General features: G+C 48.6%; 1 protein-coding gene across 1 annotated transcript; it reads right to left on the reverse strand.

The window, feature by feature from the left end:
* Nucleotides 1-553: 553 nt before the first annotated feature.
* On the reverse strand, nt 554-22,154 carry Ripk4 (receptor interacting serine/threonine kinase 4). Its single transcript, XM_021184935.2, has 8 exons — nt 21,910-22,154; nt 13,691-13,982; nt 10,112-10,260; nt 8,700-8,749; nt 6,628-6,786; nt 5,903-6,006; nt 4,486-4,750; nt 554-2,865 (listed from the first exon to the last, which is right to left on the reverse strand). Exons 1-8 carry the CDS (start codon nt 22,146-22,148, stop codon nt 1,706-1,708), a joined length of 2,418 nt encoding a protein of 805 aa, XP_021040594.2. The 5' UTR covers nt 22,149-22,154; the 3' UTR covers nt 554-1,705.
* Nucleotides 22,155-24,009: the final 1,855 nt, after the last annotated feature.

The following is a 24,009-nucleotide window of genomic DNA, read 5'->3' on the forward strand; positions in this document are numbered from 1 at the left end:
AGAAAGCTAAAGTCCTTGGTTTTGAGGAAATACACTGAAGGACTGAAAACTAACTGGGCATACTGTCTGCAAGCTACGCTACTCTGAGGGGTGGTGGGTGGATGGGTAAAGCGGATGGACAGTTGAGTAGACAAGAGAGTAGTTGAAAGGTTGGGTATGGTGGTGGTGGATTGATAGACAGTTGGATGCAAAGGTAGTGGCTAAGAAAAGGATAGTCAGGAAAATGAGGACAATTAAATTTAACTGAATGAGAAACCCAGAGTCGATGTGAAATTATCATTGATACAATCTGAAAGCATTTCAGATGTAAAGTGAACATGAGAATAGTAAATAATTAAAAATAAATGCAAACATTGATGCTAGGAGCTCCTCCCCACCAGATCCGGTATATCCAAGAAAGACAGATGCCCTGGGCCATCCTCTGTTTCCGGAATCTCCCAGGCCCCGTGCTGTATCATATGGAACATCTCCAAGCCCCATGTTCCTGCCCCAGCCCTCTAGTTTTCAAGAGCAGATAATTAGAGCTTATTGGTAAGAAATAATAGTCTGCGAATTCCAAAAGTAGGCGGAGTCCTTTATTGACATAAAACAGATCTCCTATGGTCCCCGTGTTTTACACAAGAGAGGGAGACAGTGAAGACAAATTGAGGCATATTAAAACATAGCCAGCTCCACTACTTCCTGTCATGAAAGAGTATCCTGTCCATAATTCATGTCAAAGTACACAGTACATTAATATTATTCTGTGCCACATACCATGCTATAGCATGTTTGCACACAGGTCACCTCTACAGTGACAGTGTTCAGAAGAGAAATGGGGAAGGTACAACAAAAGGCTATTGGATCTGACTCCTCAGAGTACAACAACCTCCAATGGCCACCTCTGCCCACATTCATCTACTGTAACTGGAACATAGCAGAAGTTGCTAAAGGACAAGTCAGCAAGACCCTTGGCCCAAACCATCACTTCACCAAGAGAGCCTGAAAGAGCGAACTGTTTGACTAAACAACTTTTAGTATAAAACCCATTTACAAAAAAATTTCCGGTAACTTTTATATATATGGCTCTGATGTTTTAGCTGAGAACTCAGCAGGGAAATCGGGGGAACAAGGCATGGTGACTAGACATCAAAACTAAAAACCAAAACCAAAAAACCAAAATGAAACAGCAATTTCATGCTGGCAAGGCTGTCCAGTGTTAGGACCAACCCTGTGGCTTTATAATCACTCCCTTTCTAGACTCCAGCAGCCAGATCCTCACAGGTCTCAAGCAAAGCTACCATGTCACTCATGTATTAAGAACCCACTATGTCTTCAGAGACAGCTACTCTGCCCATCACAATGAGAAGACAAAGGACACTGCCCTTCCCACATCTCTACTGAAGATGTCATGCTCCAAGCAAGCAGAAATGGCTTGCTCTATGGACAGAGGAGACATTCTTGTATAGGCTTTGTCATAAAAGGCATGCATCAGCAGCCAATCAATACCACAGTGACATGACACCAACCTAGTCCCATCTGACATCAGACACTTTGGCTACTGTGCCCCAAGACAGCTACTCCTGCCTTGTCCATTAGCCTCTGCTTGGTCAGTGTATGGGCAGGCCACCAACAGGGTGAGCAGTGTCCTAGGACCATTCTGTCCCCATGAGGAAACAAGGATGGTCCAGAAGCCTACATGGAGCCCTGGTTCTGTGGTGGCAAGCTAGGTCTTGCTGCGTCGGAGCAATGTGGCAGCAGAGCTCTGGCATCCTTGGAACTTGAGACTCTGCAAGTTGATGTGTGCTCCATGTTTGAGCAGTGTCTCCACAGTCTGTGAATGCCTGCCCTGAGCAGCCAGGTGCAGTGCACTGAGGCCCTGCTCATCAGACAGGTCAATGAGGTCAGCACTGACCAGCTCTTCTACCACCTCTGAGTGTCCACGGGCAGCAGCCAGGTGCAGTGCTGTCTGATTCAGGGGACCCCGAGCCATCACATCAGCCTTCTCCTCTATGAGCAGCTTGACAGTAGCCAGGTGTCCATTCTGGGCTGCCAGGTGCAAGGCGGTATAGCCCTCTGAGGTCAAAGCCTCCTTGCCAGCACCACGATGCAAGAGTAGCCTGGCAGTACTCGTGTGTCCAGTCTCTGCAGCAACATGCAGAGGTGTCTGTGCCTGCAGGCTGCAGATGTTAACGTCAGAGCACAGATCAATGAGAATGCGAGCCACACGGTAATGCCCCCTCTGAGCAGCCAGGTGCAGGGGTGTCCTCCCGTCTAGTGTCTGGGCATTCACACTCACCCCAGGCTGCTTGGCTAGCAGCTTAACAATGGGAAGGTGGCCCTGCCAGGCAGCATAGTGCAGAGGCAACCAGGCATCCTTTCCCTGCAGGCCCACGTCCACACCACGGCGGAGCAGGGTGCGCACAATATTCTCCTGTCCATGCTGGCAGGCTACATGCATGGGTGTTCGGCCCTCAAAGTCCACCTCATTGACAGAAGCATTCTTCTCTAACAGCAGCCTTGTGCTGGCCTCATCCCCATTCTGGGCTGCAAAGTGCAGGGCAGTCCACTGGTCTTCATCCTTGGCATTGACACTGGTCTTCCGGGCTAGCAGTAGCTCCACAATTCCACGTCCCTTCCGCTCCACAGCCATATGCAGTGGTGTAGAGCCCTTCCTGTTGGTCAGGTTGGGGTTGGCATTGTTAAGCAGCAGCCACTTGACACACTCCTCCTGTCCGGCCTCCACAGCCAGGTGCAGCAGGCTGGTACTGCTGTCTAGAACCAAGTCCACATCTTGGGGCTGTAGGATCTTCATCAGCCTGCTGGTATCCCCTGATATGATGGCATCCACTAGCTTCTTCTTCTGGATGTCTGTGGGGCCCAGGTCTGCAGGGAGAAGAGAGACAATGACAGAGATCAGAGTGGGGCAACCACTATAGAATGTGGGCTAAGGCTTGGGGGCTGAGGTCAGGTGGACCACACGTCTAAGGACTCTGAACAAGGACATTCAGGATACATCCTTTATTTTCAGGTCTTAAAGCATCTACCTTGGGTAGTAGAGTTGATGTCTCCAAAGCATTCCTCTGTTGATTTGCAGAATAAAATCACTCTAGCTTTTCCAGGGTTGGGAAAGCCCTCCCCAGCATCAGCAGGATTGCTGACACTCATTTAAAGAGGTGTACCAGAAAGCAAAGCCAGACAGGAACACAACCTGCCCAAAGACTTAGATAGACCTGCAAGACACTATTCCTGGAGCCTCTAATTTGAGAAGCACAGACTCAAAGCAGTACCCCCTGTTATGGGGACAACACATGGGGTGTTTCTGAAGTGAGTCTCAAAACTAGATTTCTCAGAACACACTGCTCAGAAAACACATACAGTTCCACTGTATTCACAATGGAACTTCTATTGAACCTGAAGATCCACCGCATTATTGGAAATCCTGACTCCCATAAATTCTTTCCCTCTGCAGCTAGAACATTTACTAGGCTGTTTCTACAGAGCAGTGGAGGTTTGGGTGGTACTAAGGAGACAGACCCTGCCTGGAGTTTAAATACTGCATTCTTTTTTTTTCTTTGTTGTTTTGAAACAGGGTCTCTCCATGTAGTCTTGGCTGCCCTGCAATCTGCTTTATAGATCAGGTTGACCTCAAACTCACAGAGATTCTCCTGCTTCTGCCTCCCAAGTGCTTGGATTAAAGACATATACCACCATGACTGGCTTAAAACTACATTCTTATAGGGTGGTAGTCATCTCTTAGGCATGAGGACAAGGCATCACTAGAGAGGGTTAAGTCTGAAGAGAAGATTTTAGAACACATTTCCCCATGGCAGACGGTGACACTTCTGTGGCTGCTGTGAACTTAGCTCTGACTGTCCTTTTTGACTGTGCTGTCCACTGCTTGGCTAGAATCAAACGCAGTCCTCTCTACCTATCTTTGCAAGGCATTTCCTTAACCTTCAATGCTCTAAGACCTCAAGTCATCTGTACTTGGCCTCCCTCATGCTACAGCCTAGATTGAAATGTCTATGCCTTAGAGAGGAGCCACAGCACCCCAGGTGTCACCACCTCATAAGAAAGTCAACCCAGCTTGATGCAAGGTATCCATAAACACAAAAGTTTGGGGTAGGGGTTATCTGGAAGTGTCTGAGTATGAGGCATAAGGCTGGCAAAAGTACAGTCTCCAGGTGTCACTAGTTTCATTAGATGGGGCTTGGGGTTTCCAGGTTGCAGACTTGAGACCAACCTCTGCCCCAGGGCTGACTCAGCCAGGTGATGTGGTTTATCTTCCTCTAGTTAGACCCCAACAGAACCACACCACTAATGTGGGAATTTCTGGATCTGTGGTCTGAGCACAAGCTATGATGACACCAAAAACTCATTAGAGAAAACAGAAAGAAGACAAGAATTACCAGGGCAAGAGACCGCAGTACAGTAGCTGCTCAGACTCTACTACAACTCACAAGAGAGCCCTGTGCATGCTCACCAGTGCTTAGAGATACTCACCGCCTGTTGAAGCTTCCCGCTCAAAAGACAGTGACAGCGATCCTCTGGAGGAAAAGGCTGAGTCCACTGAGGACACCCCGGAGAGCCTCTTGCCACTGCTGGACGATGGGAGCTTGCATTCAGAGGAACTTCGGCTGAGCTCCTCGGGGCCTTCAAGAGTCTGGGAGATCCCAGAGTCCAACTGTGACAGCAACTCGGAGAGACTGCAGTCGTTATCGAAGGGGGGAGCAGAGGCACGCTTGAGGCGTGAGGACTCAGGCCTGGCCTGCAAAGATGGAAAGGGTAGCAGTGAAGACTCTGCCCCTCTAGTCTCCACGTCAGAGCACAGAGAGCAAGACAGGGGAACCAGAAACTATTAGATGGAGGTCCCATAGCTATGGACTACCACAGACAAAAAGCATCAAGAAGCCCTGAGACTCAGGGCTGCAAAGAAACCTCATGGACTTCCCTGGCAGAAAGACACTGTAAGAATAATGACTTTGCAAAAACAGAAAAATCTAACTACATGATGCTGTCACCCACGCGGGGGCACTGTCTAGGCCACAGGCAGTCCTTGGGTGAGCTGTGAGAGCATAATGCAGGCAAGGCCAGACCCAGTCTACCCATGACAAGAAAGGAAAGCAGTTAGGCTGGGGTTCTCCCTTGCTTCAGACTTCTCAGGTATGTCAGTCTGGCTTAGGGCTATGAGAACAAGTGCATGGGGTGGGGTTGGGGGGTGGAGGGGTGGGAGCAGGAGATACATGTCTGGTTGCTTTAAGAAAAGCAGATTTCTAGTAACTAAGTCTGAGGATTGCTCACTCTTTCTGAGCCCTCCTCCCTTTGGGAACCACTGCCTTACTGTGCTTGCTGCCTGTGTGTCATGTCTACTTGCTGGCTACCAGCATATCAGAAGTAGGTTCTGTCCCTTTATTGCTGTCAGGAGAATCTTTGTCCCCAATTCTCACCTGTCCCATAGCTATTCTCCTTGGGAGAAGCTGTCTAATGCCAGAGAAGCCACCACCACCTCACTACCACTCCCAACCCTGACAATGGAGAGTTTCCCTCTTCAATCAATCATTACGCTTGAGGCATTCAGCTACTCCTGGCATTTGGAGCTTCTCCCCACTCCTGAATAACCACATATACTTGTAACACAAACTATTTATGAGCAGACTGTGCTCAGATCCTCAAGCCCCATCTACCAGGGGCCCAGGAGGATGGAAGCCATCTGCCCTCCTTCATGGGTCTACCTACACTTATTAATCTCTAGTGTGCTGAGCAGATGGGGGTCCCCCAACCTACCCATGGGACCTACACTTCTGGAAGGAGGTGTAGGACAGGCTCAGAGGGAAATAGGGAGGAATTTTCAGGAAAGATGTTGGGTTGGAAAATCCCACCACCAGCCAGAGCCCTGACGATGCCTATCAGAGGTGCCTACCTCACTCTTGGACTCTAGAGAGCTTTTCTCGCCTGGCTCATGAGCCAGGTCTTTCACCTCCTCATCAGGCTTCTCACAAAGGTCTTCTGTTTCAGAGGTAATTTCTAGGAGAGAGAAAACAAAAAAGGCTGTCATTTAGATAGCCTACATAATCCTATGGTGACAGAGGCAGTGATACCCCAGTCCCAGTGAGGACCAGCAGAGGACATGCCCAATACCATTGTCAGTTTGTAGAAAACACCTCAGGCATCACTAGAAGACAACCCACCCACCATCCTGAGTGTATGGGCAACCACCTGTGAGGTCTCGTCAGGATCTAAAAAGGTCTTTTTTAGTATCCTGCCAGACACAAAGGGTTAAAGCAATCAGGACTGGCAAGTGAACCCTGACTACTCATGTCTCCCCAGATTCATGTGGTGTGCCTAAGTGCACAACATTGTACCTGAACTTGAAATCCAGGATTCTAAGCTCCCTGGAAGCAAATGCAGCCTGCTAAGAGAATAAGTGGACTTATTCTCTGACAACCCATCCCAGCCCTCAGTGTTGGCCAGCCAAAATAGGGGATGGGCCAACCTGTTAGTGGTGGGCTTGTTTCATTCCTGTCTCTGCACACATTGTTCCCCACCTGAGCTTGGTCCTCAACCCTGTCCTGGTTATCAACTCTACGGCCTGTGACACTGGAAAAGCCATCGCACAGCAGTGATGAGACAGGGAAGGGTACTCACCTTGGAAGGTGGGCCGCACCTGTGGGTCTGCATGCCAGCACCGTTGCATGAGCCCTATCAGGCTGGCACAAGCACGCGGCCGGGGTCTGCAGATGGGTGGCAGCTCTGGGCGGTGGCCCTTTACCACTTTCATCATGATGTGTAGGATGTTCTTCTCATCTGCAAAGGAGAAACAGACGTCAAGACATTGAGGAGAAGGAGATGGCTCCTCACTGCGATGTATGGACAAGTGCCAGGGATATGCTGTGACATGCCCATCACCTAGGACTCTACCAAACCTGGTAGTTTCCCTTTCTAAACCTGGAGTTTTCTTTAATCCATATCCTTATAGGATATAACATTCTCTGTTCTTCTCAGATTTACAAACTCATGGGCACAGATGCTGCCATTATTATTACCAACCAACCCTAACCAGAAAGGGCTCAAGAGGGACTCTCAGTGGGAGACCTTCGGCTCATGTTAAACCACACAGCCCATCAGCCACTTGTTCCCACGGGCATTTCCCCACCCCTACATTCCAAGCACACCCGGTGGAGCAGCAGGCACCTATTGGCAGGTATGGAAAATTGGCCCACAGTCAGGTCCACACTGAAGCTTTGTTCACTTTCCCGTTAAGTCTTGTGCAATGCCTATCTCTTCAGTATCTGCAGGTTACTTCCATGATAATCCAGCCTTCCAAACCCAGCAAGCTTTCCAGATGAAGCGAGAGTCAAGAGAACACCTACAAGATTTTTTTGCTGCCAAAGCTTGATGGGGTCTACATGGCATCTGAGAAATTCTGCTCCCCGATTCTCCCAGTTAGTAGGCAACAAAACTTGAGAGCCTAGAACCTTGAAGCACCACACACCTGACTCAAGAGTCACTGCTATTAGACAATTTCATATCCAACAGGTAGGCTGTCACGCTGAAAAGAATTCAGCATGTGGACCTCCATGGTGAGGAACACAGTTAAAAGATAAAGCAATGGGGGAAAGACTGGAGAGATGGCTCAGTGGTTAAGAACACTGGCTGCTCTTGCAGATGATCTTGGTTCAGTTCCCAACACCCACATTGCAGTTCAAAACTGCCTGTAAAGCCTAACTCTAGGGAATTCAATGCTCTGTTCTGACCCCCCACAGACTCCTGCACATAGGCCAGCTCACAGGCATCACTCAGCCAAACACAAATACACATAAAATTAATATATCTTTTAAAAGAACAAACAGTGGAAGGCAGGAACATAATAGAACCACTCTGCTAAGTGCTTAATAAACTCCCTAGACCCCCTAAATCCGGAGTGATCTTTTGTCTACCCTTCCCCTTTTCCATGCCTGATTTGAGTGTGTGACTGTGCCAGCAATGGGGCCTCAACTTGAGGGCTCTGACTTAGTGATAGCTGCCTGTCTGGTGCTGGAGACTGAACCCAGGGCCTCATAGATACAGAACATGATCTCTATTTTCAAATATCTTTGGTCATACCCTACAGTGTAAATAGCCAGAGATGTCATACAAGAAGACAGAGGCCTTTCTCTTCCCAATGCAGCTAAAAAAATGACTTAAGTTTTATAAACTTGAGTTGCTATGTTAAAACTTCTGGAGAGGGGCCCAACCACATGGATGTTTCTACTGCTATCCTCGGTGTGTTTAGAATGATTAACACAGTAGATCCTGCCATGTGTGCTTTACACCATTTGTTTTTGAAAGGGATGGAAAAAGGAAGGTGAAGGAAGGGTATCTTGCTATACAGACGTTTATCAGCACAAAACACTAAGCAGCATCGAAGAATAAAGCTGCATATGGTCTGATGGTCCCACAATTGACCTGTCCTTACGTAAGGAACACAGCAAAAGGGCCACGCCTGGATGCACTATCAATATCAACTTGATGAATGGGGAAGAAAGTCCATGCAGGTGTTTTGTCAACCTCCTGCAAAAAGCTGGCTGTGGGCCTTCAATATACTTGCAGGGTGGGCATAAGGCCACATGTCTTGAAGCCCTGGGGGACCCAGCCCAACCAAGTACAAACCAGAGGCACTATGGAAGGGCTGAGAAGGTTCAAGCACATGTCTATTGTCTTTGTGCAGGGCCACTTACCTGCAAATGGCTTCTTCTGTGTAAGCACACCCCAGATCACAATGGCGAAGCTGAAAGAGAAACTAGGTATCAGTTGGTGCTGGAGCCTCAGGTTTGATAAGAGTTTCCGAGCTCGGAGCTGCCATCCCACAGGGGCACAGACCAAGCACTCAGACATCTAGGGGCACTTTTGCCCCCTGTTCTTCTTGCCTTGGCTTCAATCCTTTAAATCCAAGGTCAGTTTTGTCTAAAATAGTCTTCTAAGAGGCCCTGGTAGGCTTCATCAGAGAGTAGCTAAGAAAATGCATAGAAAGTACTAAGAAGCAAGAAGCTGAGCCTAAAACCCTCTCAGCTACTGGCAGACAAATGTTTAAATAAGTAAAAATTTTAAGATACATTGAAAATGGCCCAATCTTAAAAAAAAAAAAAAAGACTGAAAATTGAGCCTAATTCATTAACTGGAAAATGCAGGTTCAAAAGTTAAAGCCAACATTAAAATAAATAAAGTTCTTGACTATCCCCAAACTCTGCAAGCCCTGACTAGTCTCCAGAGGGCCATGCCCTGTGGGACTCACTGTTCAAAAGCCCAACACTGGCACACTGGCTTCTGTCAAACCAGTTAGCTGGGCCTGGTGACAAAAGACGGAGCTGGCTGCTCTGGTCCTTTCTTTTCCAAAAGGTTTTCAGAATAGGACCCTTGCAATCTGAGGAGGAAAGGGAGGTAGCTCTTAGGTACACAAATCCTGGATGTCAGATCCAAAGGGAACTCCATTTCCCCAGTTCTGATGGTTAGGCGAAAGCCAGCATTAACCAGGAACTCCAGAAGCAGGTTCCCCTTTAAGAAAAGGAGCCATTTCCCTTATCACTAGCAGAAAGGACAATTGGCCATGGGGGCGGGGGGGGGGGGGCTGAGGGCAGGGGGTGGTTAGCATACCATAGCTCATGCTGGGTCTCTAGGCTCCTTCAGTATTAACAGAACCTGCCACATATTTTAAAGCCCATGCTGGCATCCTGGCTCTTCTTGCCTCCCCCCTACCCTAAACTTGTCCAGCTTTCGCCTCAGCCACTCATTCTCCTGTTCCCTTTCTGCCTTCCTTTCTTGATCAATCCCGCCCCCCTCCCATTCTCTTTTTGCTCTACTCCTGCTTCTCTTCTGGCTAGGTCTAGTTTGCAGGCCATTTTCAGACTGGAACAGCCTCTTTGTCAGCCAGTATCACCCACAGGAGAGAAAAGTCATTCAACGCCCCTGGGAGCAGGTATCTGCCAGCTAAAATCCCCAAGTCCAACAGGCATACACCATTTGCATGTGCAGCAAAACCCAAGGCTGAATGGTACCCCAGAGATTTTCTGGAAACTGCTGCTCAAGGTAGGGAGCAACAGTGAAGCTTAGAGCTCTTAGCCTGGCACCTAGAGCATGGTGACATATCACACACCTGTATACATCATGTTTGGTGTCAAACAAGCGGCTCTTCTCACGAATTCGCTCTGGAGGGAGGTAAGCGATTGTGCCAAACAGGCCATCCATGCTGAGGTCATGAGAGTGGGACATGCCATTGCACTTGGCCAGCCCAAAGTCAGAAATCTGTAAAAGCAATCCAAAGGAGGCATGTCAGCCTTAAAGGGAGCCACTGTGGCATATCTCCCTCTGCACCATCGGATGGTGGTTCCCCAGCACATGCTCTAGGGGCTCACCCCCAAACAGAAGGTCTGTGCTCCAGACCACCCTGTCTCTAAGCAGCCAGGAACCAGGAATGCAGAAGGGTCAACCCTGAATGTACCATCATTATAAACTTGATGAATGGGTAAGAAAGACACCATGCAAACAGAATGACAGCCAGCCCTGCTTCTGTAAGGCTTCACATCCACCCTGTTGGCTGACGGTCACAGTCAGCATGAAGGAAGGGAAAAACAGCCTCTAGCTTTCAGGCCAAGGGAGCCACGTGACAGGCTAGGGCATCTACCATCTATCGTCAGTCCGGTTATGCAACCTTCCAGCTGGGGCAGCTACAAGTGCCAGCAGGTCCTTTAAAGTGCAACACGCCTTCAGAGAGCTTTAGAGTGAGCAAAACACACGCCTCATCCCCTTCCGGGCTCACTAGTCTACTCCAGACTAACCCCTCCCTTGGTGATGAAGTCACTGTCAGGACCCCCATCTCTACTTCCAGAGTTCACAGGGGAGGCAGGTTCCCTGTTGGTGAAGGAGTCCTTACAGCTCAGACCTGCAGGCAGTTCTGGGAGTCTCCCTTTTCTGCCCATGCTTCCATATCCTAGTGCAAACCAGACCCTTTGAAGCACTGTATTTGTAAGATCTAAGTAGCCTTCCAGTGCACATATAAATGGCCCTTTTCTAGTCTCCTTCAAGGCTGATGTGGTTTTAAACCTTTTAATTCACTCCTGGACTTATCTTCAAACACACCCTGGCAGTGACAGGAAATGGGCTGAGTCAGGATTCTTGTTTCTAGACTGGCCATACCCATGAAGGGCGCCCACAGCCTAGTGTCATCAATGCCGAGTCAGGGAAAGCGCACTTCTGTTTGTTTTCAGCTTTTTGTCAGTGACTACCTTTTCTGGTAATAGCCTGGTACCACACAAAAGCAACTTTTCCAGCTCCTTTCAGGGTGGCTCAGGTGAGGAGTTGGCCTCAGTATCCCAGCTTTGGGACAAAGTCCCTTCGTGCTAATAGAACACCTTCTTATCATGACTCTACACTTCCAGCCCAGCCATCCAGCTGACACTGTAAGAATTACAACTGCCATCAGGCTGAGGGGACAATGGCCTGCAAGGGAATATCAGCCCAGAATTTGTCAAGGGCAGCCCTTATTTCCTCAGTGAACAAGCATTAAGTGACTGTTGTCTACCAGGTCTGAGAAAACACCTAGATCAGCCAGCACCCAGAACTATAAAAGACAATCTACTAGTGACAAACTAGGTACCAGGACATCACTCTGTACTCCCAAAGGGAGTACCTCTAACCCTAACCTTCATTCTACTAGATAGCAACCCAGAAGTAAAGTGTGTCTTTACTCCACTAAACAGCAAAGTTGTGTCCTTGTCCCAACTCTTGACTGCACTCCCAAGGACAACACTTGGAAGAGGATAGTACTGTGTCCCCTCTGAAGCACAGCACAGCTCTCCCAAACACCCACACACCTCTCAGAAGAGGAGGGCAATATACAAGTGAATGAAATATTAAACATTGGCTGCACCTAGGGCAGTACGTAGGGACTCTACAGAGACTGTGGGTAGAGTGACTTGGGCTACACCAGACCAATGGCCTCCCAAGGTGTTGCTAGGTGTATACTCACAGCATCCCTAGTTAAAGCACATGCACTACAGCCAGCTCCCATTCAGTCGCTCTTAAAGACACAGGAGCCTTCATGCACCACCCTCCACCCAGCACTACCCGCTGTTTCCCTTATCCCTTCTGAAATGCCCAGAGTTTTATGTGATTTTTCTGAGCTTCCTTCCACCTCAAGTCTACTCTCCCCTGCACTTGCATGCCCTGCTGAATACGGAAGCAGAGCCTGCTCTCTATGAAGGCTAGCCCAAGGTATGCCAGGGGCTGTCTGCACCTTCTACCTTCACAAACCACTCTCTGTGATTGTGGTGTGTAAGAGGGTTTTCCTGAACATGTCATGTATGCATGGTAGTGGGCTGTCAAGATCTCTGGAAGCTATTATTTCAATCTCTGCTCTAGACCTGCAGCCACCAAGGGACTTTACTGCTCCTCTGCTCTGTGGTAAGACCCTGACCCAGAGTACAGGCTTGTTAATATTTTCCTTTTCTGGTTTAGGTGTCATATATGAGAGCAATGATTTTATGACCCACTGAGCCCACAGGTCCTGTTCTGCCCAGGAACAGTGGAAGCCAAGATCTCCCAGCCACAAGGAAAAAGAACCCAAGAAAACTCAGGTCACAAGAAGATGCTGGAAGCCACCTTGGATGATATGCTGGGCAATGTCTACCTAAGCCACAACTCACAGCAACTGTACAGAGTGGAAATCAATTTCTCTGCCTGGCTGAGTCTGAGTCTATGAGTAGCTTCACACAAGTCACACAGGTTACTGGGTACCGAGTCAAGCTGAGTTTCACGATGAACCTCCTAAATGTCAGGCCAGCAGGGTGGGTCTGGGAATGTTATATAAGCAGACATATCTCAGTGACATAGGCTGGGGACACTGTTCCTCGTGTGAACACTGCTTGCTCCAGGGCCCTCCGTCCCTCTCCCTCACTCGATCCATCTGCTTTCTTGCACACAGAGGAAGGGAGGTTGTACTGTGGGCCCATGACCTGGACTCCCCAAGGCCAAGTACATGTCATATGAGAAAAGTCCATGACAGGTGCTGCCATTGGTGTTGAAGCAGAGGTATTCAGAGGAAAAACATGTCCAAAACCATACAACCTGGTGCAAACTGTCAATACTTATATCCAGGCACATAGCACTGGTTTCCTGTATCACTCTTCACACTCTATTTTATAAATTTCAAAAAAACCCCCAAAGAATCAAATATTGTAGACCTCACATCGGTGACTGCCCAAAGCTTCCTAGCAGAGAACAAACAGATGAACAAGCCCTCTTCACACCCTGTGTCTAGAATACAGCACCTATTCCATAGTCCCAGAACACCGAGGAAAACCAGGTTCTGTTATCAGACGACATCAAGTCTCACCAGTCCATAATCCAACTTCTGAGTAATTTCTCACCCTGAAGCAGAGCAGGGACTTAAGGATCCCAGGGTGCTCAGAACCTAACATGCCAGGATATGGGGAGAATCCCATTGGTTTACAGGGGTTACCCTTCCGGGTACCTATCATGTTCAGATCAAGTGTGGTCAGCTGGGTTCTCCAGTGGGTCTTACAGTAAAAAAGGCCCTGGCTTCAAGTTGTCTGCTCCAGGGAGAATCGCTTCCTTTCTTGGGCTCTATTCCAGAATCCCAGATCATCTAGATAGAAACTCCCTAAGGCATCCAGCATCCTGGTTGCCCACTCCCCAGAGCACAGGCTGTCCCTACCTTGACATGGTAGTGGGCATCCAGCAGGATGTTCGCTGGCTTCAGGTCTAGGTGCAGCAGTGGTGGAGACATGCAATGCAGGAAGTTCATGCCCACAGCTGTCTCATGCACGATGCGAAAGCGCAGGTCCCAAGGCAATGGCTCTGAGGCCAGCAGCTTCTCCAGGGAGCCTGTCTCCATGTACTCCATGACCAAGCCGACAGGTTCCTGGCATATGCCGTACACAGGTAGAATGTAGCGGAACTTGGCCATCTCCATCTTCTTAGCTTCCTCCAGGAGCTCCATGCGTTCCCTGGAAAAGTTCAGAGATATGAGGGTACGCAGCTATCACCTTGCTGAACACAGAGCCACCAGTCAGGATACAACCAGTGATAAATACACATGTACAAAGTTCACTGTTGTAGAATTAAACCCGCCTCTGTACCTGGGGTCACTGTGAGGATAGAGCCTAGGAGTTATCTGGATACCAAGAGGCAACATCACGTCCCTTGTCTGGATAGAAAACTGCTAGCTAACTATCCAAGGGCCGTCACTCTCACCTTCTGTTTAATCCCAACTCTTTCACTAACCCAATCACTCCTGGATCTAATCTCAAATAAGCCTGTATCAAGAGTTGGGCAAGGGCCACACTTTCTATTGATTATACAGTCCACATTTCTCATAAGTGGACAACAGAGGCATTCCATATGTAGCCATCACTACCATCTACACCCAGGGCACTGACATCATCCCCAGCAAACTGTACCCATTAACTACCCACTAGACCCACTAGACCACACATTCTCCTTTTTCTGAATCTGGGTACCCCAAATGGGTGGAATCATCTCTACCATTCTACCATGTCTGCCTTACTTCATAAGGTGTTTTCAAAACCCATTTATATTGTTGCACACATCCAGGTTTTATTTGTGCAGCCAAGCAATGGTGCAGGAATATACTACATCTTGCTAATCCACCCTCATGGCTATGGACAAGACTGCTTGTACCGATTAGGGTTTTTTGCTTTTTTGTTTTGTTTTGGTTTTTGACAACTTGACATATCTAGAGTCATCTGAAAAGGAACCTCAAATGAGAAAATGGTCCCATCATATTAGCCTGTAGGCAAGTCTCTAGGAATTTTTTTCTTAATTCAAGATTGATATAGAAGGGGCAAGGCCACTGTGGCAGCCGGCCCTGGATTGCATAAGAAAGCAGGCTAAGTAAGCCATGGGGAGCAAGCTAGGAAGCAGTGTTTCTCCATAGCCTCCGCTTCAGCTTCTGCCTCCAGGTTCCTCTCTGACTTTCCTTTACATCAGCTTGTAACCTTTAAGATGAAATAAATCTTTTCTTCTCAAGTTTCTTTTAGTCAGTACTTTTATCACAGCAACAGAAAGCAAATTGTTCTTCCTGTTTGCTCCTAAAAATAAAGTCTAGAGTCTTCATGTTAATTCTTCTGGGCATCTGCCCAGAAGCAGAGCTGCCGGATCATGTGGTAAGTCTATGCCTAATGTCTAGAGAAGCTGTGGTGTTGCTGACCACAGCCAGCTACTTCCTAGCCAATGACCTTCCTACTGGGGCTGTCTCTTCACACATGTAGGCACAGTCTGTGTCAGAGACAGCTGCAGTATGGGCTGCATTCACCAGCCACAGCCAAAGGTTAATTCCTGATGTTTATACAGATGACAATTGCTGTGTAATGGTCTGTGCCAGCAACAGAGGTCAAAAGTCTCAGTGTACACTCAGGGTAAAGGGCCTCATCCCAAGAGGGTGTGCCTGAGCTACATAGGATCCGGGTCAGTGTCTCTCCAAATACACACAAGAAAGTACTCAGGAGGGTGGGAAGAGGAGAACATGAGAACATGGCAGGGCTACAAAATCTGCTTTCTAGTAATAGAAAAACTCCTTAAAGGACACTTCTAGAACCACTCCTAGAGAGAGACCTGTTGGAGCTAGAAACCTGGTAACCTTGGTGTCCACGAATAGGCCTGGTGGGCTGAGGTGCCTTGGTACCTCCCCAGAAGGCAGACAGAGTAACCTGAGACTCACTGGGTCTTCATTAGTCCTCCATAGGGACTCTTCTGGGTCTAAAGTGGCTGTTGTGCTGGAAGACCCAGAATAGTGCTAACAAGCCACTTTCTAACCTGACCCCCCTCTGAAACTGTAGGAGGCTTCCAGGCTTCCCTGGCCTGAGCTGCATGAGCGCCAAAACCACAGCCAAAAGCATCATACTCTGGCAGGTGAGATTGCCACAAGTTCTAGGGGCTGAAGAGTTTAGCCCTTTGCCAACCACTGCCAATCCTACCTGTATGTAGCTAGAGCTTTGAGCCTATTGCTGGAGAGACAGGCAACAGACACCTGGCTAAAAACGAAGCATCTGGAATGAGTCACTAAATGACATCAGAACAGAGTCTAGCATGATGTGTTGTCCCAGCCTTCTAGAAACACGGCCGAAGGAGCTAGTCACAGGAGTACAGGGCCAGCCATGAGATACCTGGAATAGGTGGACAAATACCCTCACACCAGGATCTTGTCCATTGCTCTCTTTCTCATTGGAAGGCTTCAAGAGTCTGGTGCCAACAGGAGGTAGAGCCCTGAGCAGCATACTTGCCTTGGACACTGACAGTTTAGAACAGGCTGGAAGACTCCCAGCCCTGTTCCTGTATTCCACAAGCATCTGATATACAGGCCAGTAAAGAGCTAAATGCCCAGGTCAAACATTAACAAAATAAAGCTGGTACTTGAAGGAGAAGATAGAATTTCTTAGGCTGGGTTTCTTTCTCCCCAGGGAATGGCAGAAGCTGGGGACCCTCCTGTTCAGTCCCTATACACAGCATCAGAGACCTACCATCAGCTGCTGCTTGGTCTTTTGTGTTAAGAATAAAAGTTATAATTTGTGGTACACTCCAACCCCATTCATTTTTTTTTCTATAAAATGGCCAGCTTGCACCTTCCAGTGTGGGTATCCTTCGTGCCCAGGTGATGGGTCCCTACACTCTGCGAACTGAGGAAGTATACCTGCCCATCTCCAGTCTAAGGAAATCATGTCTGCAGGCTGGCTACAGCATGGGCCACTGTCCCCACTCTCTGGACATCTTTACTAAGCCAACCTAACCAATCTCTTTATTTGACCAATGGTTTTAATATTCACAGCTAACTTCTGCTGGTAGCTCTTGGTACCCGATCCCAGCAGCCCTGCTGGCAGAAATGGCTAGTTCTACCCTCCTCACCACTCAAAATTCACCATGTTCTCCCTCCCCACCCCAGGCCCTTTCCAGGACACAACCCTTATTTAAAAAGAACAGGACTTTAGGGCTGCTGACCCCAGCACATTTACACAGGCTGTACAGCAGGCTGGAGGGAGCACATGACCTCACTCCCTTGCCCTGGCCACTTGCTTCAGGGCACTTAACTGGAAACTGGCCACTGTTTCCTGGGTCAAACATCAGTCATCCTCATGATTGCATAACCAGAAAAGCTCAGGGCAGAAGGGGCTAGCACTGAGGCAGAGTCCTAGGACATCCAGAAAAACCTTTCAAAGCCTTTGTTATCTAAGGACCTCGGAACTAAAACACACAACATTATCAGGATGCTCTGGAGACATGCAGCCTTTAGGTGTTATCAGGAGCACCTGCACTCTGGGCCTAAACTGGGTCAGCTCCCAGCCTGGGAGAGGCAAAAGCACCCCAGTATTCAACAAAATTCATTTTATGTTGTTGGTTCTTATCATTTAAAATACACCTTTCTCATAAGCAACATTTCTGACTAATGCTGATAACAACATAGAAAGAACTGTACACTGTACACCATACAGTGTAGTAATTCTGACTATTGTTCTAAAACCTGGAAGGATTTTCCATCTTGTCCCTAGCCTGGGTGCCTGGGTGGGGCAAGGATCATTGGTGGCAAGCCCAGGGCACGCTCCTGGTCGCCATCCTGTTCTTTCTGCTCACGACGAATAATGTTTCTGAGCCATGGAACCCACTGACTCGGGTTAAAACACAACTTGATTTTTGCTTCTGCACAGTGCAGGAAGGCTGAAAAGAAAAGATGCCTCTGCCCAACTCTCACCCTGTTTGGAGGCTCCATTTAGAAAAATCTGTGTCCAAACAGGCAAAGTTAGGGTTACAATTTCTAAAGACCCCCTTTTTTGGCATAGCTGGCTACTGAACCCAGAAACCCGGCATATGCCAGGCAAGGCCCTAACCATGAAGCTAACCCCCCTGCTCCCCTCCAAGTTTCTTTCTTTTCTTTCTTTTTTTTTTTTGCCCAGACTGACCTTGAACACATGTCAATCCTCCTGTCTCAGCTTCCTGATTACTGAGATTACAGCCTAAGATACTTTTCAAAAGCATTTACAATAATTCACACATTTGCAAGCCCATTTACACCTACCACGTCTGGTCTCCCACCAAGGGGGGGAACTTGTATACAGAGGAATGTCAGGGGTAGCTAACATGCATCATTTCTGGAAGGTCTGCCTCCCAGCTGGAGAAATTACTGAAAAGGGGAGAGAGAACCTAAGACCAGGTGTGAATGAGCCTGATGCCTGCAGGCAACAGGGGGGTTGAGGGGGACTCAGCAACAGCTGCCAGGGAACCCTGGAAGCATTGCTGGGAGAAGAGTATTTCAGCCTCTCCACTAAGGCTCCTGTGCACCAATCCAATTAAGTTCCCAGGAGCCTCAGAGGGGTTCCCACACTGCTATTTTTAAAACTGACAAGAATCAGGCTTGTCCAATTGTCAGCTTTGTAGTTACAAACCTGGGGTTTGCTCGGGCTCGTCCCAACGAGCTGAGGCCCAACTCTGCTTTAGCAGCTCTTGGGCCCCTGTGCCAGGGACTTTGTTTTTCTGAGCTCCTCTTAGCTGGGAGCAGGGAGAGGCCTAGGGCCCCTGGGTCATTTTGTTCTAAGATTGCCAGGCCTGCTCTCCTGTACCTGTGATCTCCCAAGTGAGAGTCAGCCAGGGAACAGGACCCTACCCCCACCGCCACCCCAAGACACCTGGCCCCAGGAAGAAGAGAAATCAGATGTATGGGGGGATCGCTTATGAATTATGACCAGGTCCTCTAAGTGTCCCCACCTTGGCAAAACATTTTTATAAGTGCCCCAGACCTGATAAGGCCCTACCCTCCCTGAACAGAAATGGAGAGTCACTAGCAGGAGAATGGGGCCTGGGCAGCTGCTGGAGAGCCAAGAGACCCCCCCAGCTAGCTTGAAGGGTGAAAAATGGGACTGGCCCACAGCTGAGGCTAAAGTAAAGACCATAAACAACAGCAGGAAACTATACGAAGAAGAGGTAGATAGCTGACCTGGGTGTCATTGTGGATGGACCCCACCCTCACAATCAGCTTTGAACACTATTCCCAGGACCTCTGGGGAAGTACCACAATGGCCTCTCCTTAAAAGTAAGGTTAGCAGGGCTTTGTCAAGAAGCCCATTAGGGGGAAAGCTGTTTCCTCCTAGCAAAGTATGGTTTTATTTATTTATTTATTTAAAAGACAAGGTAGGTCTCTTTGCATCAATGGTTCCCAACCTGTGCATTATAACCCCTTTGGGGGCCACATATCAGATATTCTGCATATCAGATATTTACATTATGAATCACCACAGTAACAAAATAACAGTTACGAAGTAGCAACAAAATAATTTTATGGTTGGGGATTACCACATGAACTGTATTAAAGGGTCACAGCATTAGGAAGGTTGAGAAACACTGTTCTACAGAGTCCTGATAGCTCTGGAATTCACTAAGTAGACAAGGCTGGCCTCAAACTTATAGAGCCCTGCCTCTGCCTTCCTGAGTGCTCGGCTTATTTATAAGGTAGCAAAGACAAACTTGTCCCTTCAGAGTTAAGCCAAAGGGGCCTGTCAAACATCTGAACAGAAAAAGACCCCTCAAAAGCTGTAACTTCAGGAATCACAATAGACCTAAAGAAAGGCATGTTAAAGAGACGGAGGAAATAACTACCCTCTTAATGAAATGTATGTGTGATGCCTGGGGAGCCCCTCCTTGGGGAAGCTGCTTCAGGCTCTCACCGCTAAGCCTGTATGCTTTTCAGTTTTCCCCTCCTTTCTTTCTGGCACCCTTTTTGCTAAGCCTGCTCACTCTGATGCTCTGGGCATCTTCCTACTCTCTCTGTTTCTGAAGTCCTTCCTTTCTCACTCACCCCTTCCTAACTTCTTGAGGTCCACAGCAGAGCCTTCTGCCTGACCTCACAGAAAACAGGACTTTTTCTTTTTCTCTTTTGTGTCCCCACTGCCAAGACTGCTTTTTGGCCCTGTTGTTTTCTCTGAAACCTCAAAAAAGTTCCTTCAAGCCCATGTTTAAATCCTCTTATCTCTGAGATTAAGACCCTGCAAATAAGATGTCGTGTCCTCTTGCTGGGGATGGGCAATGGGGGACAGGAACCGCACACAAAGCCCCTGGGAAAATTCTGTTCCTACTTCTACATAATGCCTTGCAAAGGCAGGCAAGGCAGGACTACAGCACAACAGGCCAGGGAAAGTCAGCCTCCCTCAACAGCTATTTCAAAGCTTCAGAAGCAACCTGGCTAGCCTGCAAGACAACAGGCTCCTCAGGCACAGCAGAACCCAAGCATTTCCTAGCGGCAGAACTTCCTAAAGCAAGGAGCTTAAACACTTAACCTGTCCAGGATGGGAGAAGTCAACCCCACATACAAAAGAGCAAAGCAGCCCCAACCTGGTGGCCAAGTACTTCCTGCTGAGTACTGCTGACCTCTACCTGCCTGCTAACATGCCACCACCTGCCTGCTTCAGTCAGGGAAGAAAGGCCTTGCAATTAAAGGACAGTTTGACACAGGCTCTCTCTGCAAGTGGAAAAACCCTGCCTTCGACCTGGTCACCCCACAAAAAAGACCTGTATAACTGTACCGAATATTGACTCCAAGGACACCACACCTGGGGTAGTTCATATTTAACCCTCCAATAGGCAAATTCTGTCAAGTATTTGATGATGAATAACATTGACTCTGCCTAGAAAACAACCCCACTAAGTTTCTGAGGGCATAAGAAACATCCACAGAGAGGTGTTGTGGTCATTGCTGTTTTGGTTTTTACATTTGAAAAAACTGTGGGCTGCTATTCAAAAATGGTTTGGATTTCACCAAAATAACCACAGGGCTCCCCTGGCCTGAAGGGTTCCCAGAACTGGAGTCTAGGAGGGTTTACACAGCATGGTGAGCTGGTAGTGATTTTAGACACTAGTTCCCACCGTACCAGTTTCTAAGAAAAACTGGGTGGTAGCAGAAGGCAAGCAAACAAACAAACACAAACACCCGATAGCTCTGACAGAGTCTCCAGGCTAGAGATGAGGCATAAAGGGAGAACTCAAACCATCCCTCTTATTGTCACCCAGGCAGCCATAGTCACTACTCCAAAGTAACGTTGGAGCAGAGTTTCCATGACTTAAGGCTGGTCCTGCAGACAGCTCAATGGAGTTTAAGAGCTTTCTCTGGGTAAAACACAAAACACCACCACCATGTCGGCTTGGTTAGAGAGGAAGTCATTTAAGTCTGCCATTCTGAGGCTCATACATAACCTATCTCTACCAAACCTAAAGAGTGAAACCTAAGGAAAATGTTTTTGAATAACTGCTCCGCACCTCACCTCCAAATTTACTCACAAACCACAATCGCCAAAGAGTTTACCGGGGACCGCTCTGAGTCCTTTCCTATCACTGGAACAATCCGCTAGGAGGAACAAAGAAAGGCCCAAGGTGCCCGGGGCCACCTGCCCATGGTCAAAGAAAGACGTTCCCAGGGTCTCGCTCCTACCCTAAGTCCTTTAAAACGAAAGTGTGCGGAGAAAAGCTGTGGGCATAACCAGATCTCAGACCCAAGGGAGATCCGGAGCCCTGTAAGCGGCTGTGCGCCGCGGACGCCTCGCCCGAACACAGCCGGTGCTTCCGAACGAAATAATTACGGTCTTACACCAATTTGTGCTCCGACGAAAATTACTAAGTGGAACTGAATCTAACTCGTTCACAAAGCGCAGAGGCCCACACGGCAATTTCTCTAAGCCCGGCGCGGACCGCAGCATTTGGTGGGTCCCGGACGAGCCCGACGCACCTCACAGGGCTCAGGGCCATCGCTCCGGGCCAGCTCCGAATCCCAGAAGCGCTGGAGTTGCGAGGGACCGGTGGCCTGAATGGCGCAAACTCTCTTCCCCGGCGCTTCACGTAGCACGGAGCCCCCATCCCACCCGGCCCCGCCTGGGAGCTGACCTGTCGTCGACGTGCAGACTGGGCGAGCACTTGATCGCGAGCCACGTCTTCCAGTGCACATGGCGCACCTTGTACACCTGCCCGAAGCCGCCCGAGCCCACCTTCTCCCAGCCTGCGAATTCGCCCGCGTCGAAGGTGCGCAGCAGCCCCAGAGCCCACCGGCCCCGGCCCTCGCCCTCCATCGCGTGCGTATCGCAGCAGCCTGGCTCAACCGTGTCCGCCCAGGTGCTCAGGTGCATGCCCCGCCCGCTGACGTCACTTCCGACGCTAGCCCCATCCCGCCCCGCCAGTCCCCTGGGCCCACCCCCGACGCCCTCAAGGGAGCGGCTGCCGGTGAGAGTCTAGCGTCGGGTGTTGCGGTCCCACCAGGGATCCGTGGAATCCCTGCGCTCCTAGGGGCGTGCGCTGTGACTAGCCAACTTCTCACTGCAGTTGTAGTTCGTACCTAGTTCACTTCTCACAGTGCTACCACTCTGCAAAACACAACAAAGTATAGTTTCCAACTGAGACGTGCACTTAGATCCGATCTCCAGGCTTGCTCAGGTTTCCCGGGTTATGCGCATCTTCGTTTGCGAACGTTAAATCCTACACAATGTTATCGTCTGGGTCAGTTCGTGTACCCGATGGCAGTGGAGAAACAGAACATTCTGTGCCCTCCTGGGAGGTTTTTGTAACTTGCACTCTTAGGCCCTGGCGATCGCTAATCTTTTTTTCTCTCCCTCCGCCCTCCCCCGAAAACATTTGTTTATATTAGAATTATATAGTATCCAACCTTTAGGACTGGTTTTCCACTCCCCTTGCGTCTTGTTTTGCTTTTTTTTTTTTCCATCGAATTCGTCATAGAAGGTAACTGGTTCTTTAAAATTCAATCGCCCCTACCCTATAGTTCAAGCCTATAAATCACAGTTCTGAGGAGACTGAGGCAGGGGGCATCACCTCAAGTTTGAGATCAGCCTAGGCTTCAGAGGGAGGTCTTGTTTTAAAAAAACAAACAAATATCCCTTCATTATGGAAAACAGTGACCTTTTAAAGGTAAACAGATGGCTGGGAAAGGAAGGATAATCAACCTGTTCATCTTTGAGAAAATTCAGCTTTGGGAAGGTAGCCTGGTCAGAGATGGAAGTGCCTGCTGGTTAGGTCTCTACCTTCTTGAAACACTTGTGCCCGCTGTGCTTAAAAGTGAGCTATTCCTCACCAAGGCAGATGAAAACTGGGCATGATGGGAGAAGAGGAGAGGGCGTTGTGAGGACAGTAATTCTGGAGAACCTCTCTCCTGAGAGGTAGGTTTCAAGTCACACCTAACAAATGAGCCTTCTCTCCTGAGCCTCATCCCCCAGTTGGCTTCCCAGTGGAGGGGCCCACAATCCCAGCCCTACATGCTTGGGGGTGGGGGTGGGGGAGTCTCCTGGGAGCCATAGGCACTACCTTCCTTTTCCACATAATTTCTGAGTCCAAGGCAACAGATAGCTATTTTAAATTCATCTGTAGCGAATATACCTAATGAATAAGCTAACCCTTTAAGAATAATTGGGGCTTTTCAATGAATAAAAATAACTTGAAAGTAAACATAGTCATTATTTTGGTAAGGAAAAAAATTGACTAGAAAGTGAGTCATGGCACCCGTTTCCGGGGTACAGCTCCAGGTATCCTTCTCTCCACGTTTCTAGTCTCACCCTGTCTGCTCAATTCCAGGGAGGAAGGGGGTGACTAACAGCCCATAGCAGTCAAGTAATAAAACACTCCAATTTCATTTATTTAATCATCTATGTGCTTCACTCAACAAATATTTATGGAGTGTCTGTTGCAGGCTTCATATGGAAACTGGAGCCCAGGGAGCCCAAAACAGCCAGCCCACTTAGGGACCCAAGTCCAGAGATGTCACTAGGTTAAGCCCTCCCTGCTGCCAGTCTGTTAATCTGTAAAGAGGGAACCAAATTCCTGCTGGAACTTCTCTGGAGCACTTGCTAGCAGGTGAAGTTGACATCTCTAAGTGGGAAGGCGAAGCTGCAAGTTACATTCATCTTTTGTAGGTCAAAAGATGAATGTGCAGATTAGAAGAAAAAAAGTAAGTGAGCAACGATTCAAGTTCCGTGCCCCCAA

The sequence above is a fragment of the Mus caroli genome, chromosome 16 (assembly GCF_900094665.2).
Source record: "Mus caroli chromosome 16, CAROLI_EIJ_v1.1, whole genome shotgun sequence".
Lineage (NCBI taxonomy): Eukaryota > Metazoa > Chordata > Mammalia > Rodentia > Muridae > Mus > Mus caroli.

What these genes read in the sequence shown, in the direction of transcription:
- Ripk4 (XM_021184935.2), bottom strand. Translation starts at nt 22,148, where the DNA reads ATGCACCTGAGCACCTGGGCGGACACGGTTGAGCCAGGCTGCTGCGAT. An exon ending in ACAGAAGAAGCCATTTGCAG is followed by an intron (nt 6,787 to 8,699) that starts GTAAGTGGCCCT and finishes TCTCCTTTGCAG; the next exon opens with ATGAGAAGAACATCCTACAC. An exon ending in CTCTAGAGTCCAAGAGTGAG is followed by an intron (nt 4,751 to 5,902) that starts GTAGGCACCTCT and finishes CCATCTTTGCAG; the next exon opens with GCCAGGCCTGAGTCCTCACG.